Consider the following 16,318-nt stretch of genomic DNA (forward strand, 5'->3'; position numbering starts at 1 on the left):
AGATGAAGTCATATGCACTTGAGAAGATTCATACTGATGATAATGGTTCAGATATGATGACTAAGAGTTTACCTGCAGTGAAGTTTGATTTCTGCAAAGAGAAGGCGGGTTTAGTGGAACAGCCTATCCCCACTTGAGTTGGTGAGGGGGAGATTTGTTGGTAGGTCCCCAACCAAGTGGGGCCCACAACTTTTAAAACAAAAAAAAAGGAAATAAAGAAAGAAAGTGGCTAATTGCCACGGGAGAAAAAGAGAGAGATTAGGAAGCCTCGTTCATTTTTGAATGAAAGAAAAGAAGCAGTAGGGTTTTGGCGTGAAGAAAGAAGAAAATTGGGGAAAAGAGCTTTGTCAACTTTGATCACATTGATTTGGTAAACTTGCTCCATTTCTTATGAAATTTTAGTATGTTATTCTTGGTGTAAAGATGAACAGTAGGATATAACTTGCTAGTTGATTTGCCTTCTCTTTTGCCTGATTTGAGATACCCACTTTGTGGAGGGTTTATGTTGATTCCACCAGTTTTGGTGATGTATTTTGTTGATTGTTGAGATGCCCTAGTGTTACTAGGAAGACTGATTGTGTACCCATTATTCTGATAGTGGAACATTGTTCTGGACTAGGTCCCGTAGGTTTTTTGTCCTCTTTTGGGGGTTTTCCCACATTAAAATTCTGGTATCTGATTATTTAATTTTCTGCCATTATATTTGCTGCTTGGAGTATCTTTGGTGTTGCCCATTAATTGCACAGGTTGTAGAAAAATTATTTTTGGTACTTCCGCTGTTAGATAGGTTCTTGATTTAAACCTGTGTTGAATTTTTCCAACAGTAACAATCTAAGCCAATGATTTTATTAAGGGTATGAATAGTAGTATAGTACTATTACCCATTATTTGGTAAAATTTAGAAATCTAGTTGACTCACTTTTTGCAATTGGTTACGAGTTATATAAAAATTAAATGATCATATTTAAACAATTATTGATGAATTGTCTGAAAATTACAGTGGTTAACTGGTTATATCAGATTTGTTATGTTTTGAATGGGTACTTTTTTGGTTGGTGAAGCAAAATCTTTTCATTTTACTGACGATGCCTCAAATTTGCTATTCTCCTCACAAAGCAACTCAGATTCAGATAAACTATTTGTAGGTAATGGTAAAAATATCTCTATTCAAAATCAAGGCTTTTCTACTTTAGTTGATAAAAATAATCTTGTTTCTTTTAAATTGTTGAATCTTCTACATGTGTCTGAAATAATTCAAAATCTTTTAAGTGTTTCAAGATTTGCCGAAGATAATCCTGTCTTTTTTGAGTTTTGGCCTAAACACTATGTGTGTGTTTGGATTATAGTTTATAAACAGTAGTTTGAATAAAATTAATTTTGAAAACTTAATTTTGATAAAAAATAAGTTTGTGTTAAAGTGATTTATCTTATAAACGTGATTTTAAAAGTAAAATCACTTCTGCGTTCATGAATAAAAAATTTGCCAAACCAAAAATTGAAGCTTTTAAAAAAGGTAAACGTACTTCTGCTCTTATAATGCCTTTGCCAAACACACCCACAAATATTATTCGTGATCAAGATTCCAGGAACATTTTCCTACAAGGCAAATTTAACAATGAAATTTATGTCTTTAATTAGCTTATTATACCAAAATCTATTTCTACTAAAAATGATGATAAAGAAATGTTTGTTGTTTTTTGTAAATTTTAATAATTATAATTCTTCATTTTCTTTTGTGAATTACAGTACTTGTGCACAACAAAATGACAATAAACTATTTTAGCAGCCTCTTGTAATAAAGACCAAACTGTGAAATGCAATAATAGCAATTCTGACAAGAACACTACTTTAATTTCTTGCAAATCTAACTTGAATTCTCTAAATTCCAAATGTATTTATAATTGTGTTCAATTTGTGAATTTAACTGTTAAGCACCCATTATGTCTTAATTCTGATTCTGCTATTTCTAAATACAATCATATTACTCCATCATGTTTAGAATCTGACTCTAGTACTCATTCTTTAAATAATTGCAAATCTAAATTTAATTCTCGTAATTCCGAAGCTATATACAATTGTGATCACCATGTGAATTTCAATAAATTAGCCAAAAATATTAATAACATATTTTATTTAACTTTTATTAATTGTTGCGATAATTAATAAATACTAAATAAAATAAATTTTGACGGTTTTTTTCTAATATTACCGATATTATATTAGCTTTGTCGCGCCAATTTTTTTTTAAATATTATCGGTAGATTTATTGTTAAAAAATTTAATCAAATAATAAATTTTTCACTCAATGAATTTATTACTATATTTATCAGTAAATTTATTGATAAATCTATCGCTAACATCAAATACTAATTATGACAATAAATCTAATAGTATTCGATGTTTTTTTTAAATAAAATAAAATAAAATATTTAATAAAATTAATCATTAGAAGTCACAATATTATTTTTTAATTAATAAAAGATAGATTATTATTTTGAGCAATTGTTGGGGGTTGGTGTGAAATTTTAATATTTTATCATTTTACTCAATTTTTAAATATCATACTACACATTTGGACAGTCACAAAAAAATATGAAAAAATTTAGGGGACCAATAGTTTTATTAAATTTTGGCTAACATGTAATCAACAGAGGAAGGTGAGCCATTGGATGAAATCTCACACCATTAAATTATCATTGATGACTAGTTGATAGCTAACAATCACAAAAATTGTTGGCATCCTAGTATTGCTAAAAAAAATACTACACATTTGGACAGATCACCTAATATTTTCGGAGAAAGTTGAAGCACCTCGAAACTCAAAAACCAAATTTTCTTTGTGGCCAATTCTACTATGTAGATGATATATTGGTATCTATATGTATAGATTTGTGATGGCAGCCTATTATTATAACAAGTGGCATAACAGGAGACATGATGTGAAGTTTGATAGAAGCGTTGCAGAGAAAACTGAATGCAACACGTGAAGAGGCCGGTAATTTGGTTTGATAATGATATGTTATGTTGATTAATTAATTTAGGTTGATTATGGGCCCGAATGTTGATCTTTTCTACTTTTTGGACAAAAAATAGGTTTTGTGTTGCAGGCCAAAAATTGTAAAGAAAGAATATCATTTTATATTCTTGCTACCTATTACCCAACAAACTAAAAATATCAATGCAACTATAATTACCCAAATAAAAAGAAAAAAAAAAAAGAGAACCCCTGCAACTACTAAGACGTTCCAATTTTAGACTTTTATACAATCATCATCATCCATACACAAAAAATTGATTAAAACAAACAAGTATGTAATTCTAATAATAATAATAATAATAATAATAACAATAATAATAATTAAAAATAATTTTAAGCAACATTTAATTAAATCTGCATACATTATATAAAATAGTTTATAATTAATTTTAATTATATTAATTTAATGAATCATTTTAAATCAAAATAAGAAATCTATAATAATAAATCAAATAAAAAAGTTTTTGGTGACTGACCAATCAAATAAAAAAAGTTTGATTTGTTTTATATTTATTTAGATATCTAAAAACACCCAAATATATAACACTTACAATAAAATTGATTCTTCTCTTATAATTGAAAATTGTTTATATTATTAAATACTATTAGAACATCTTATTATACACAGTATAAGCGGGAAAAAAAAACAAAAATAAAAAGACATAATAATAAATAAATATTAAAATATTATTTGAACATACTATTATTAAGATATAATATAAATAAATATATATATATATATATGAATAAATACTAAATGTGTAACTTAAAATATTATTCTGATAAAATTGTTTATATAATTTAAATTATAAATATTAATTATTTTTTTATGAAATTTTAATTTATAAATAAACTATTTAAAAATATCTATATACTATACCCAACAAAAAATTTAAAGGCCAACAAATGATTAAAATTTGAAATAAAAAAAATAATTATTGCTAGTTTGCTACCAAACACCAACGTAGTCAAAATATTCTAATAATAGACTAATAATTATAGTAGGTATGTTTGCACCCTAAAATTGTTATTATAGAATATGTTCGAATGGAAAATTTTGAATATAGAAAAATAAAGAATTAATCCTTTTAAGCATATCTTAAATTAATAGAGATATTTATATAAAGTTTGAAAGATATATTTAATAGAAGTTAATTTTGTTGTGATGTTAGTGTGAAGTTGCTTTAATTACGACTAGTTTTTAACGAATTTCACATTTTCAGAAATTAAAAAAAAAAAACGTTGTCATTTGGATCCTTTATTTTGCTTATTTTGAGTTCATCCCATATTTTTTTTATACTACAAATAAGTCTATGGAAATGTCACTCAGCCTGAAGGCAAAACCATAATTATTAGCCAGTTGAAGCTGTAAATATAAAAATGAAATGAAATGATAGTGGAAATATGTTTAGTGGCAGAAGAAGAAAATAGAAAGATATGGAAGGAAACTATAATGTTACTAGTGAGAGACGCTGCAATCAGCGCTTACGTATTAGTTGTAGGGGTGCTCTTCTTTTTCTTTTTATTTGGGTAATTATAGTTGCATTAATATTTTTGGTTTGTTGGGTAATAGGTAGCAAGAATCTAAATTTATGATATTCTTTTTTTATAATTTTCGGCCTGCAACACAAAGTCCACTTTTTGTCCAAAAACTAAAAAAGACAAACATTCGGGCCAGTAATCAACCTAAATTAATTAATCAACATAACATATCATTATCAAACTAAATTACCACACTCCTCACATGTTGCATTCAGCTTTCTCTGCAATGCTTCTGCCAAGATTCACATCATGTCTCCTGCTATGCCACCTGTTGTAATAATAAGCTGCCACCACAAATCTATACATGTAGATTTGTCCCCATCATCTATACCAAAGACTTTGCCTTTGTTTTATATACTTCTCTGCAATCCACACACACGTCAATGGCAGCCATGGAACAAGCATCTCCTCCTCCTCCAATACACATAGCCATATTTCCATGGTTTGCCATGGGACACTACACCCCATTTCTTCACTTCTCAAACAAACTTGCAAAGAGAGGCCACAGAATCTCCTTCTTCGTCCCGAGAACAACAATCTCAAAGCTTCAACACCTAAACCTTCACCCACACCTCATCACCTTCATCCCCATCACTGTTCCTCATGTCCATGGCCTTCCCCGTGATGCTGAAACCACTTCTGACGTTCCCTTCTCTCTTTTTCCTCTGATCGCCACAGCCATGGATCAAACAGAGAACGACATCGAGCTTCTCCTTCAAGAGCTAAACCCGCAGATCGTGTTCTTCGATTTCCAACACTGGCTACCCAACATAACTCGAAAACTCGGAATCAAATCCATGCAATACTGGATCGTCTATCCGTTTGCAATGGCCTACTTTGATAAAGGACCAAGACAGAGACAGAGTCAAGGGAATGATTTAACGGAATCTGATCTCATGAAACCTCCACCGGGGTTTCCCGATTCATCGGTGAAGCTTCATGCACACGAGCTTCGCTTCGTAGCTTCCACAATGAAATGGGAATTCGGAAGCGGTGTTCCGATATATGATCGGTTCAGAATTGGAAGAGAGTTAGCAGATGCAATTGGGTTCAAAGGTTGCAGAGAAATTGATGGTCGGTACACTGATTTCTTTGAGAATTTTTACAAGAAGCCATGCTTGCTTTCCGGGCCTCTCTTGCCAGAGCCGTCAAACATTGCTTTAGAAGAGAAATGGAAATCATGGCTTGATCGATTCAAACCCGGTTCAGTGGTTTATTGTGCTTTTGGAAGCGAAAACCCGTTGCAACAAGACCAGTTTCAAGAACTGTTGCTTGGTCTTGAACTAACCGGTTTTCCGTTTCTTGCAGCATCTAAGCCACCGGTTGGGTTAGATTCCATTGAAGAAGCGTTACCAGAAGGATTTAAAGAAAGAGTTGAGGAAAGAGGAGTTGTTTACGGTGGATGGGTGCAGCAACAGTTGGTTTTGGAGCACCCTTCTGTTGGGTGCTTCATAACACACTGTGGTTCAGCTTCCATAACGGAGGCTCTTGTGAACACGTGTCAGATTGTGCTGCTGCCACGTTTGGGAGCTGATCATGTTATGAATGCAAGAATGATGAGTATGGAGTTGAAGGTTGGAATTGAAGTTGAGAAAGGTGAGGAAGATGGATTGTTTACAAAAGAGAGTGTGTTCAAAGCTGTTAAGATTGTGATGGATGACGAGAGTGAAGTTGGAAGAGAGGTGAGAGAAAATCATAGCAAGCTTAAGAATTTCTTATTAAGCAAAGATTTTGAGACTTCTTGCCTTGATAGTTTCTGTCGCAAGCTTCAAGATCTTTTGTGATTTTCTGTGTTTTTCTTCTAGTGGGAGCAATAAGTTGTGTGTAAAAGAAATGAAAAAAAAAAAGGAGTGAAAATGAAAAAAATAAAAATAAAAAAGACAACAAACAATAAAATTATAATTTTTGTTAAGAGAGTGTTAGGTAAATAATGATTATCTTGAACAACATGAAGAACTATCAATCAAATATAAGTACATTATACCCTAATTTAATACTACTCATTAAATTTACTCTTTTAACCCTATTAATTTACATTGTTTACACATTATTCAAAAATATTATTAGTTACCTATACTTTTCTTTTTTTTATTTCTTTTGGTGGATAAAAAAAATTATATTACCTATCAATAATTTTACAATTATTAGGATTGCGTTTATTTCTCGAAATAGGATAAGATAATATATTAAAAATAAGTCATAAAAAATAAAAATATAAATTTTTTTTATTAAAATAAATATAAAATATATTAATTTAGTATTTTTATTTACATTTTATTTACTAAATACGATTTTATGTCTATATGTTCCGTCTTTGTAAATAAATGTAATTTATATGATTAATAAAAACAAATAAAAATCTAACTAACACAAGCATATATTTTCTAGTTTTTATCGGATGTCACCCAGGACCAGGAGTGAAGCTAACATAAAATTTTGAAAGAGTTTAAAATTTAACTCTCTAATATAAGAAAATTAAAATAAAATATTTAAAAAAGCTAAACCAAAATTTATTTTTAATTTACTAAAAAAAATTAAAATTTAGGAGTCATTGTCCCTTGGGATATGAGAGGCAGACTCCGCCTCCGATGTCATCTATGTAGCCATAGTCCTCTCCAGATCTAGAATGCATGCAACTTGAAGATTTTCGAAAACAGAACAACCACCTGGGAGCAAATCTTGAAAGCACCTTTCGGTGGTCATGGAAAAAATGTTGAGAGCACTATTAATATAACCCCACCCTTTTTTTCTTATCTGTTTATTCCAATTCTCTATTTAAGTTATTTTCTTACATTATTAAAAAATTGTATTTTTACCCTTATATTGATCTCCTAATTGGACCTAGTATTTGTACTCTATTCTTTTATAATGAATGGAATTTGACCTTGATAAAAAAAAGCATACATTTTCTAGTTTCTATTTTTTTAATGAAGGAAAGGGGTGAAATAAAAGTTATATATTAACTGTAGATTAGTTAAAATAATATTTAAAAGAGTAGAGTATCGTTTTAGTACTTAACGTTTGGAGTAAGTTTTATTTGTATCTCTAATATTTAAATTATCTTATTTATATCTTTAATATTTATAAAAGTAATTCAATGTTATCCTACCATTAATTAAACATCATGAATTTTAGTTTAAATTTTAAAAATCTTTTAGTATAAATATTTGGGATAGAATTAATGATTTATTTTAAAAAATTATTGAAACTAAATACAAACAATGGATATAATATTAAAATCGAACACATTCAAGTGAGATATAATTAAAAATAAATATATCAAATTAAAAATAATTAAAAAATATAATCTAATTTATTAATATATTTAATAATAAAATGACATTAAATTATTTTTATAAATATTAAAAATATAAATAAAATAATTTAAATATTAAAAATACAAATAAAACTTATTTCAAATCTTAAGAACAAAAACCATATACTTTATTTCTTTTGAAAATATGAAGGGGCAAGGGACCAAGTCACCAAGGGTAGGTAGTATACTCGATAATATTTGGCCTAAAATAATTTTGTAAACAAATAAAGTTATTATTAATTTCTTATTGCAGTTTTTGACAACAATAATATTGTGGACTTATAGCCCCAACCCAAATGTTGAAGTCAAAAGGCTGCAGATTTAGTCTAAACAATAAACAACGTAAATAATAGACTGTAGATTTAGTCTAATACATATAAAAAATAAAAAGCACTTTATATATTATTTAAATAAATAAATTTAATTAGTTATTCTAAAAAAATAATTATTTCAAATCTTAATTTACTAAAGTATTTTATTTTAATATTTTTTTTTTCAATCGACTGTCATCTCCATTTTCATTAATAATTATCCCACTTAATTATTACTGTTTGACTTGTCACACACCATTACTAACGCTCCACACTCATAGTAAAAGTAATCATCTACTTAAGGATAAAAATAATCATTCACATACCTAATGAGCATCTAACAAATTTTAATTATAGATAACTAAACCCAATCCAATCAAAATAATTATCCACATAAGAATTAAAATAATCATCCGCATACCTACTAAAATGATCATCCTAAACTGGCAATTGAAGTAGAAAAAAAAAAAAGATGAATGAACAAAACCAGCAACCAGGATCAAGTTTTCTTTACTCTACGTAAGGGGTGATGAACGTACCAAAATGCAGCTGCGTATGACAACATATGTTGTTCAGATTTGTCGCAGAAGGTGACGCTGTCGGCTGAAGGATGGGCGGCAGCGGCTGGTGTCTGGTCGACGACCGGTGGTGGTTGGACAGTGCGAAGAAGAATGTCCGAGACTTGTGCGGTGCGATCGAACATTTGTAAAGAAGTTGGTGGTGTCGGCTGAGGGCTGGGTAGCGTCGGCTAGAATCTGAACAGTGTCTGACCAAAAATAAAAAAAATAAAACAACGATTAGATTATTCTGCAGACCAGAATTTACGAATAAAAGAAAAAAATAGCATAATAATAAATGTAATTGATTTAGTTTAATTTAAATTTTTTTTTTAAATTTAAAAATTTAAAATAATTATAATTAATTAATAAAAAAATATATTCCATTTTTTTTATTCCATCGTTTACATTGTTTACCTCCCTCGTTCATTTTCCATACTTTCTCTGACCAATATACCAATCTAAATTGGTTTTCTTCGTTAGATATTGTTAGTGTACTACCGTGTTGCATTATTGTTGCTTATTGTCTGGCTTATTGTCGGAAAAAAAAGGTATTTCTTCAAAAACATAAAATCCTGACCAATGACAGAAAAAAGAGAGTAATTACTGACCAAAAGATAATTTATAAAATAATTTATAAAGTAGGTAAACAACTAAGTTTAGTATAATAAACACGTACAGTACTTATGACAAAAGCATTATTTTTAAAATAAGAAATTATACAATAACAACAATAATGTCTGACTCACACTCACTGAATGGGGTGGCTAACATAAGATAAAAAAATATATAAAATAAAATAATCAGACACCTATTCATTTAATAGTTTATTTATAGAAGAGTGTTAAGCCAGTAGATTTTATAATTTATAAATATTAATTAATTATTATTAATATTTTTAATAAAATAAAATTATATTTAATAATATAAAATTATTTATTTTTTTATTAATTAAGTATTAATTAAATTTTGATAAAAATACTAACCCCTAAATTTTCTCTTATTTATATGTATAGACAAATAAAAATGTAAAAGTAGGTATAACCTTCTTTTTTGAAAATAAATTATTTTAACGGTGAAAACTCAGGTGAAGTCGACTTCACGTAAAATTGATATCTCAGAATCGTTAGATGAAAATTTCGTCAAATCAGCTAAATCATCTAACAGCTCTAAGATATTAACTTCACGTAAAATTAACTGAAACTGAGTTTTCGCCATTTTTAATATCCTTCAGACGTTTTGCATTTATGCTTATAATAATACGGGGAAGAAAAAAAAGAGACCAGTTATTTGGAAGTTAGAAGATTTGTTAACATCATTACATCAAGAACGATATCCATAATCCGATGACTCTGCCACTTCTATAACAATGTTTTTGTAAAGATTGGAAATTCTAATTTATTCTTTTAATTATTTTTAATATTTAAATAAAAGTGTAAATATATATTATTTTTTTAAAATATTTAAAAATAAAAAATTTTATAAATTATATTTAAAAATTAAAAAAATAATTAGTAGAATAAATTAAATTTTCAATTATTTTTCATTATTATTGTTCAATACCTTTTTCTTTTTGTGTTTTCACCTTGTTGCTTAAAGAATAAGAAACAATAACGACAACCAAAATAATAATAACAATAATAATAATAAGAATGTTAGGTAAATAATGATTATGTTGAATAACATGAATAACCATCAATTAAATAAAAATATACTACACTTTTAAATTAATTATCTAAATTTTAATATTAAAATAATCATCTATATACCTAATAAAATAAATATCTAATATATTTATTATTCACATTATTTAATATTTTTATTGTCTACCTATTCTTTTTCTAATAATAATTTTCCTTTGTTTTAGTGTTTGGTGGGGAAAGAGCCCGCAAATATGGAGGTGATTGGTTGCTACTTGATATGGATTAGGGAGGGGCTCGGTGTCTAATGCAATACTATATAATAAAGTCACTTTCTTCGTTTTCTAAAACCAGCTAAAAGACTTTTTTGTTTTCAAAAATTGTTTTTATAATTAACATCAGTCCCGCGTGAAAATTAGAAACCATTTTTATACATTTATACTTCTTTTTTATACAGAGAGTGTAAGACTTCGCTCGCTCGCTCAAATCTGAGAGAGTGTAAGACTTCAAACTGAAACAAATAATCAGGCAGCGGTATTGCTTAACTTCTCGTCTGCCATGGCTGAAGCTTCTTTCCTGCACATAGCAATGTGTCCATGGCTTGCCATGGGGCACCTCACCCCATTTCTTCACCTCTCCAACAAGCTTGCAAACAGAGGACACACAATCTCTTTCTTCATTCCAAAAAGAACGATCTCAAAGCTTCAACACCTAAACCTCCACCCACACCTCATCACCTTCATCCCTATCACTGTTCCTCACGTCCATGGCCTTCCACATGAAGCTGAAACCACTGCAGATGTTCCCCCCTCCTCAATCACACACTTGGCCACCGCCATGGACCTCACACACAATGACATAGACCTTCTCCTCAAGGATCTAAAACCACAAATCGTTCTCTTTGATTTCCAACACTGGCTTCCAAGCATTGCAAGAAACCATGGCATCAAGTGTATCCAATACATCATAGTTAACCCAGCTACTGTAGCTTACTTTGCATCCCCAGCAAGATTGCGCCAAGGAAGAAACATAACCGAATCAGATCTCAAGAAACCGCCATCTCCAGATTTCCCTGATGCTTCTTCAATCGATCTTCGTGCCCACGAGCTTCGAAACATGGTTGCAGTAAGAAAACGGGAATTCGGAAGCGGTGTTCTCTTCTTTGATAGGCTCGGCACTGGTTTGGCTTTATCAGATGCAATTGCGTTCAAAGGTTGCAGAGAAATTGAAGGTCCTTACGTGGACTATCTTATATCGCAATATAAAAAACCCGTTATTGTATCGGGTCCTCTTTTACCTGAACAACCAAACACTGCCTTGGATGAAAAATGGGAATCATGGCTTAGTAAATTCAAATCCGGTTCAGTTATTTACTGTGCACTTGGAACTGAAAGCCCTTTGGAGAAAAACCAAGTGCAAGAATTGTTACTTGGACTTGAACTAACAGGTTTTCCGTTCCTTGCGGTAATTAAACCCCCTATGGGATATGATTCCATTGAAGAAGTGTTACCAGAAGGATTCAAAGAAAGGACAAAAGAAAGAAGTGTTGTATACGGAGGATGGGTGCCGCAACAATTGATATTGGGGCACTCTAATGTTGGATGCTTCATAACACACTGCGGAGCGGGTTCTGTGACGGAGGCACTTGTGAATAAGTGCCAGCTTGTGTTGTTGCCAGGGCCGTACGGAGATCATGTGATAAATGCAAGAATTCTGGGAAGGAAGTTGAGGGTTGGGGTTGAAGTCGAAAAAGGCCAAGAAGATGGCTTCTTTAGCAAAGAAAGTGTATGCATAGTTGTTAAGACTGTGATGTATGATGAGAATCAAGTTGGAAGAGATGTGAGAGAAAATCATAGCAAAATAAGGAATCTCTTGCTAGCTCCACATTTTGAGTCTTCTTGTCTTGATGATTTCATCCTTCGGCTTCATGATATGCTTTAAAATTATGTATGGAGAAGTATGCTTGTCCATAAAGATGTAAGCAACTTTTTACGTCAATAATGTTTAGATAAAGAACTCTCAGCACAAATCATTTTTAGTATTTTTAGTTATTATTTAATTAACATAAATATTAAATTATGATTTTATTAATTTATATATAAATTTTAAAAAATATATATATAAATTATATTAATAAAATTTGTTACCCATACAAATTTATACAAGTCAGCTTAAACTCAATAAAAATAATTCTCAATTTAAAGAGCGTGTAAATATGCGCTTCTTCAATTTTGAATAACGCAAAATGAGAAACGAATCTTCTTCAACGTTTATATTCTATGTTCTTCTTCTTGCTCCTTCTTCTTCGCGTTTTCATCTTCATCGTGGTTCTTTTTATTATTGTTATTGTTGCTGTATTTTTTTTCCTCCTTTTCTTTCTATTGATTTTGTAATATTATGTATTTTTTTCTTTTTTGTTTGACTTTTTTCTCCCAAAAAGAATTATAAAAAAATGAAATAAAAAGATGAGGAAGAAGAAGAAGTAGAAGATGAGAAGAAGGAAGAGAAAGAGTTTTGAATTATACAAAACTTATCAGAATAATAATACATCCAAATATCTTCGTTTTATACCCAAATTTGCTGGAAATATAGAAAAATATTTTCTCTAATACTGTATTTTTCTTCTTCTTTTTTCCTTGTTTCTTTCTTTCTTTTAGTTAAATGAATGTAAGTTCATCCTCTTTCAAATAATTTTACATCATTATGTATTTCTTCTTCTTCTTTGTTTGATTTTTTAGTTTTTATTCTTGTTAAGAGAGTAAAATAAGAAGAAACTTGAGAAGATAAAACAAAAAAGAAAAATATGAATAAGAAAAAAAAAAGAAGATAGTGATGATGATAAAGAAAAATAAAGAAGCAGTAGAAGATAAGAAGGAAGCGAGGAAGAAGAATAATTTTGAATTATGCAAAATTTATCAGAATAAAAATACACCTAAATATCTTCGTGTTACATCCAAATTTGCTGCAAATACAGAAAAATATTTTCTCTAATGTTGAATTTTTTTCTTCTTCTTTTTTCCTTATTTCTTTATTTCTTTTAGTTAAATGAATGTAAGTTTATCCTCTTCCAAGTAATTTTGCAGCATTAGGTGTTTTTCTTCTTCTTTGTTTGATTTTTTTGTTTTTGTTCTTATTAAGAGAGTAAAACAAGAGAAAAATTGAGAATGTAAAATAAAAAAGAAAAGATGAATAAGAAAAAAAAAAGAAGAAGATGGTGATGATGATAAAAAAAGAAGCAGTAGAAGATGAGGAGGAGGAAGAGGAAGAGTTTTAAATTATGCAAAGCTTATCAAAATAAAAATACACCCAAAATTATTAAAATACACCCAAATATTTTCGTGTTACATCCAAATATCTCCGTGTTACACCTAAATTTACTACAAATATAGAAAAATATTTCCTTTAATGCTACATTTTTTCTTCTGAATTGAACCACACTTTAACCACTTGATTGGATTCAAAACAATAAAGGAAGGATAATAACTTCCAATAAAAAAAAGAGGAAGAAGAGGAGGAAGAAGAGGTGGTGTAGATAATAATGACAATAACGATAATGATAACGAAAAAGAAAAATAAAAAAGAAAAAAAGAAGAAGAACGTACAGTAATAGCACGAAACACGTGAATATAAATGATTTGTAAATACTTGTAAAAAAAATGCTTGAATACGAAAAATAATTCTATATTAATTTATGTGTACAAAATTTTAATAAATATAAATATAAATTAATATTTTTTATATATAAAGCATTTAAAAATATGAATGTTGACCAAAAATATAATATTTTCTTGTCATGTAATATTACTTATTTAGATAATCAGTTCGATCAATTTAAAATGATCTTAAATTATGTAATAAGTATAATAAAAATATAATTACAAATATTAAATATATAAAATTATGCATATATTAAATTATAAATATTATATTATATCAAATAAATTTAGATATTACCTCTGTAATATTATCTTTTTTAGGTCAACCAAGTGCAAATTTATTGTTATTGATTTATTGTTATCTGATAGGATGCTTGTACTTTTAGTTCATTATTAAATATTGAGCCAAAAAAATTTAATTTCTTTTATTAAGGTGTTCATCTGTTTCATAATACAATAAGTAAAATAATATATATTTATATATAAATATATAATAATTAATTTAATAATTAATTTTTCATATATATATATATATATATTAGTAATTTTTTTTTATTTTTTTAGATCTTTCAAACAAAATTTGAAGATTTGTTGGCACTACAATAAAAAATATTTTTAGTGATCATAACATAAAAATTATTACATATTTTATTTAATTTATATTTTTACAGTATTTATATATTTATCATTATTATCATATATTATAACTGTAATTATATAATTTTTGCTAAAATTTTGAGTGATATAATATAAAATAATTAATTTTTAATAAATATATTAATATCTATTTTTATTCCAATTACAAACAAAATAAATAACCATAAAAAAGAATTTTTTAGTAGTGTGATTCATCTCTTGGTTTTAGTTTAATTTATGTTTGAATGCTATTTATGATTTTATAGATTTTAAAATTTAATTTTATACAATAAATTTTTAAAATTAGGATTAAGGTGTAGATTTTACTACCTAAAAATAGTATTAAAATAGATTCTAAATAAAATAAAAGAGAACATAATAAGATCCGATAATGCAAAAATTCACTTCTATTCGATCCATTGTCATCTTACTTTCTTTTTTTTTTTTTCACGAAAATTTTTTTCTCTTTATAAACTCCAATCTTGTATAACTCTTACCTCAACTAGGCTTGCGATTGTTACCCTGTTGAGTTTTTGTAATATGTATAATGTATCCGCAAAATAAGTGTTAGAGTTTGAATAAGGCTTTGTACATACAATAACACATTGATTAATGACAAATTTTTAAATAAAATTTAGAGTAAAAGACAAATAGGTCCCTAACCTTTTAAAACAGGGACATTTTCGTCCCTCAAGATTGAAAAATAAATTTCAATCCCCCACGTTCTAAAACGGCCGACAATTAAACCCTTCCGTCCATTTTGGGACAAAAACGGCAACGGAGCCAGCTGACATGTAGGGGTAGTATCTGACATGTCCATTACACTTGCTGAGGTGGATTGGGACGATTTTTTTGTGGACAAATTAGTCCCTTAACTGCAAAACGACGCCGTTTTCACCATCCCCCAAATTTGAAGCTTCGCAATGTCCATAACACCCAAGAGTGACTCCACATATTACTGAAAATCCTATCAGAACACAAACGCCCTTCTCCCTCCAATGAAATAACAACTTCCAGTTGAAAGGGGTGGTGTGGTCAATGAACGTGGTTGTTGTTGAAGGTTACGGCAAGCTTTGCGTGGAGAGGAAGCTGCCATCATCTACAGAGGTAAGGGTGATAATGAATAGTATGTATGTTGTTTAACTGAGAATGCATGGGGTTGGGATATGGGGTGACTGCATGCTTTTTTTTTTTGGTAAAAGAATGAGAAAAGCTATGTGAAGTTAAATGATTTTGAAATTCTGATTAGGTAGGGTTTAATCTCTGATTTATATACTTGTGCACAATGCAGATGGATGATATGTTTGTGGTACCGTTTTTCACCACGGAGGCTATTTTGGTAGAAAACCTAGTAAAACTCTTGAGTATATAGGTGGAAAAGTTGATAAATTTTTGAAGATAGACTTAGACTTCGTGAATTTTGGGGATTTGGTGACATTGTTCAAGGGTTTGGGGTATGCATCATATAGGGCTGTGTACTGGTTTGACCCAACTAGCAGTGATCTTGAGGCTGGACTGCACATTTTGAGAGGAGATGTAGGCATCATTGAACTTCGAGAGAACAAGATGAAGAATTCAACCACGGATGAATTCTACATATACTTCGACCATTCCTTTGATGAG

The 16,318-nt window shown here is 29.2% G+C and overlaps 2 protein-coding genes across 2 annotated transcripts; both read left to right on the forward strand.

Moving 5' to 3' along the window:
- Positions 1-4,891: 4,891 nt before the first annotated feature.
- LOC112707232 (cyanidin 3-O-galactoside 2''-O-xylosyltransferase FGGT1) lies at positions 4,892-6,491 on the forward strand. The gene has a single exon (XM_025758902.3). The coding sequence runs from the start codon at positions 4,963-4,965 to the stop codon at positions 6,361-6,363; it is 1,401 nt and encodes a 466-aa protein (XP_025614687.1). The 5' UTR covers positions 4,892-4,962; the 3' UTR covers positions 6,364-6,491.
- A 4,258-nt stretch (positions 6,492-10,749) lies between these two features.
- LOC112707233 (cyanidin 3-O-galactoside 2''-O-xylosyltransferase FGGT1) lies at positions 10,750-12,432 on the forward strand. The gene has a single exon (XM_025758903.3). It carries the CDS (start codon positions 10,962-10,964, stop codon positions 12,342-12,344), a length of 1,383 nt encoding a protein of 460 aa, XP_025614688.1. The 5' UTR covers positions 10,750-10,961; the 3' UTR covers positions 12,345-12,432.
- The last annotated feature ends 3,886 nt before the right edge of the window (positions 12,433-16,318 follow it).

Source organism: Arachis hypogaea, chromosome 8 (genome assembly GCF_003086295.3).
Source record: "Arachis hypogaea cultivar Tifrunner chromosome 8, arahy.Tifrunner.gnm2.J5K5, whole genome shotgun sequence".
Lineage (NCBI taxonomy): Eukaryota > Viridiplantae > Streptophyta > Magnoliopsida > Fabales > Fabaceae > Arachis > Arachis hypogaea.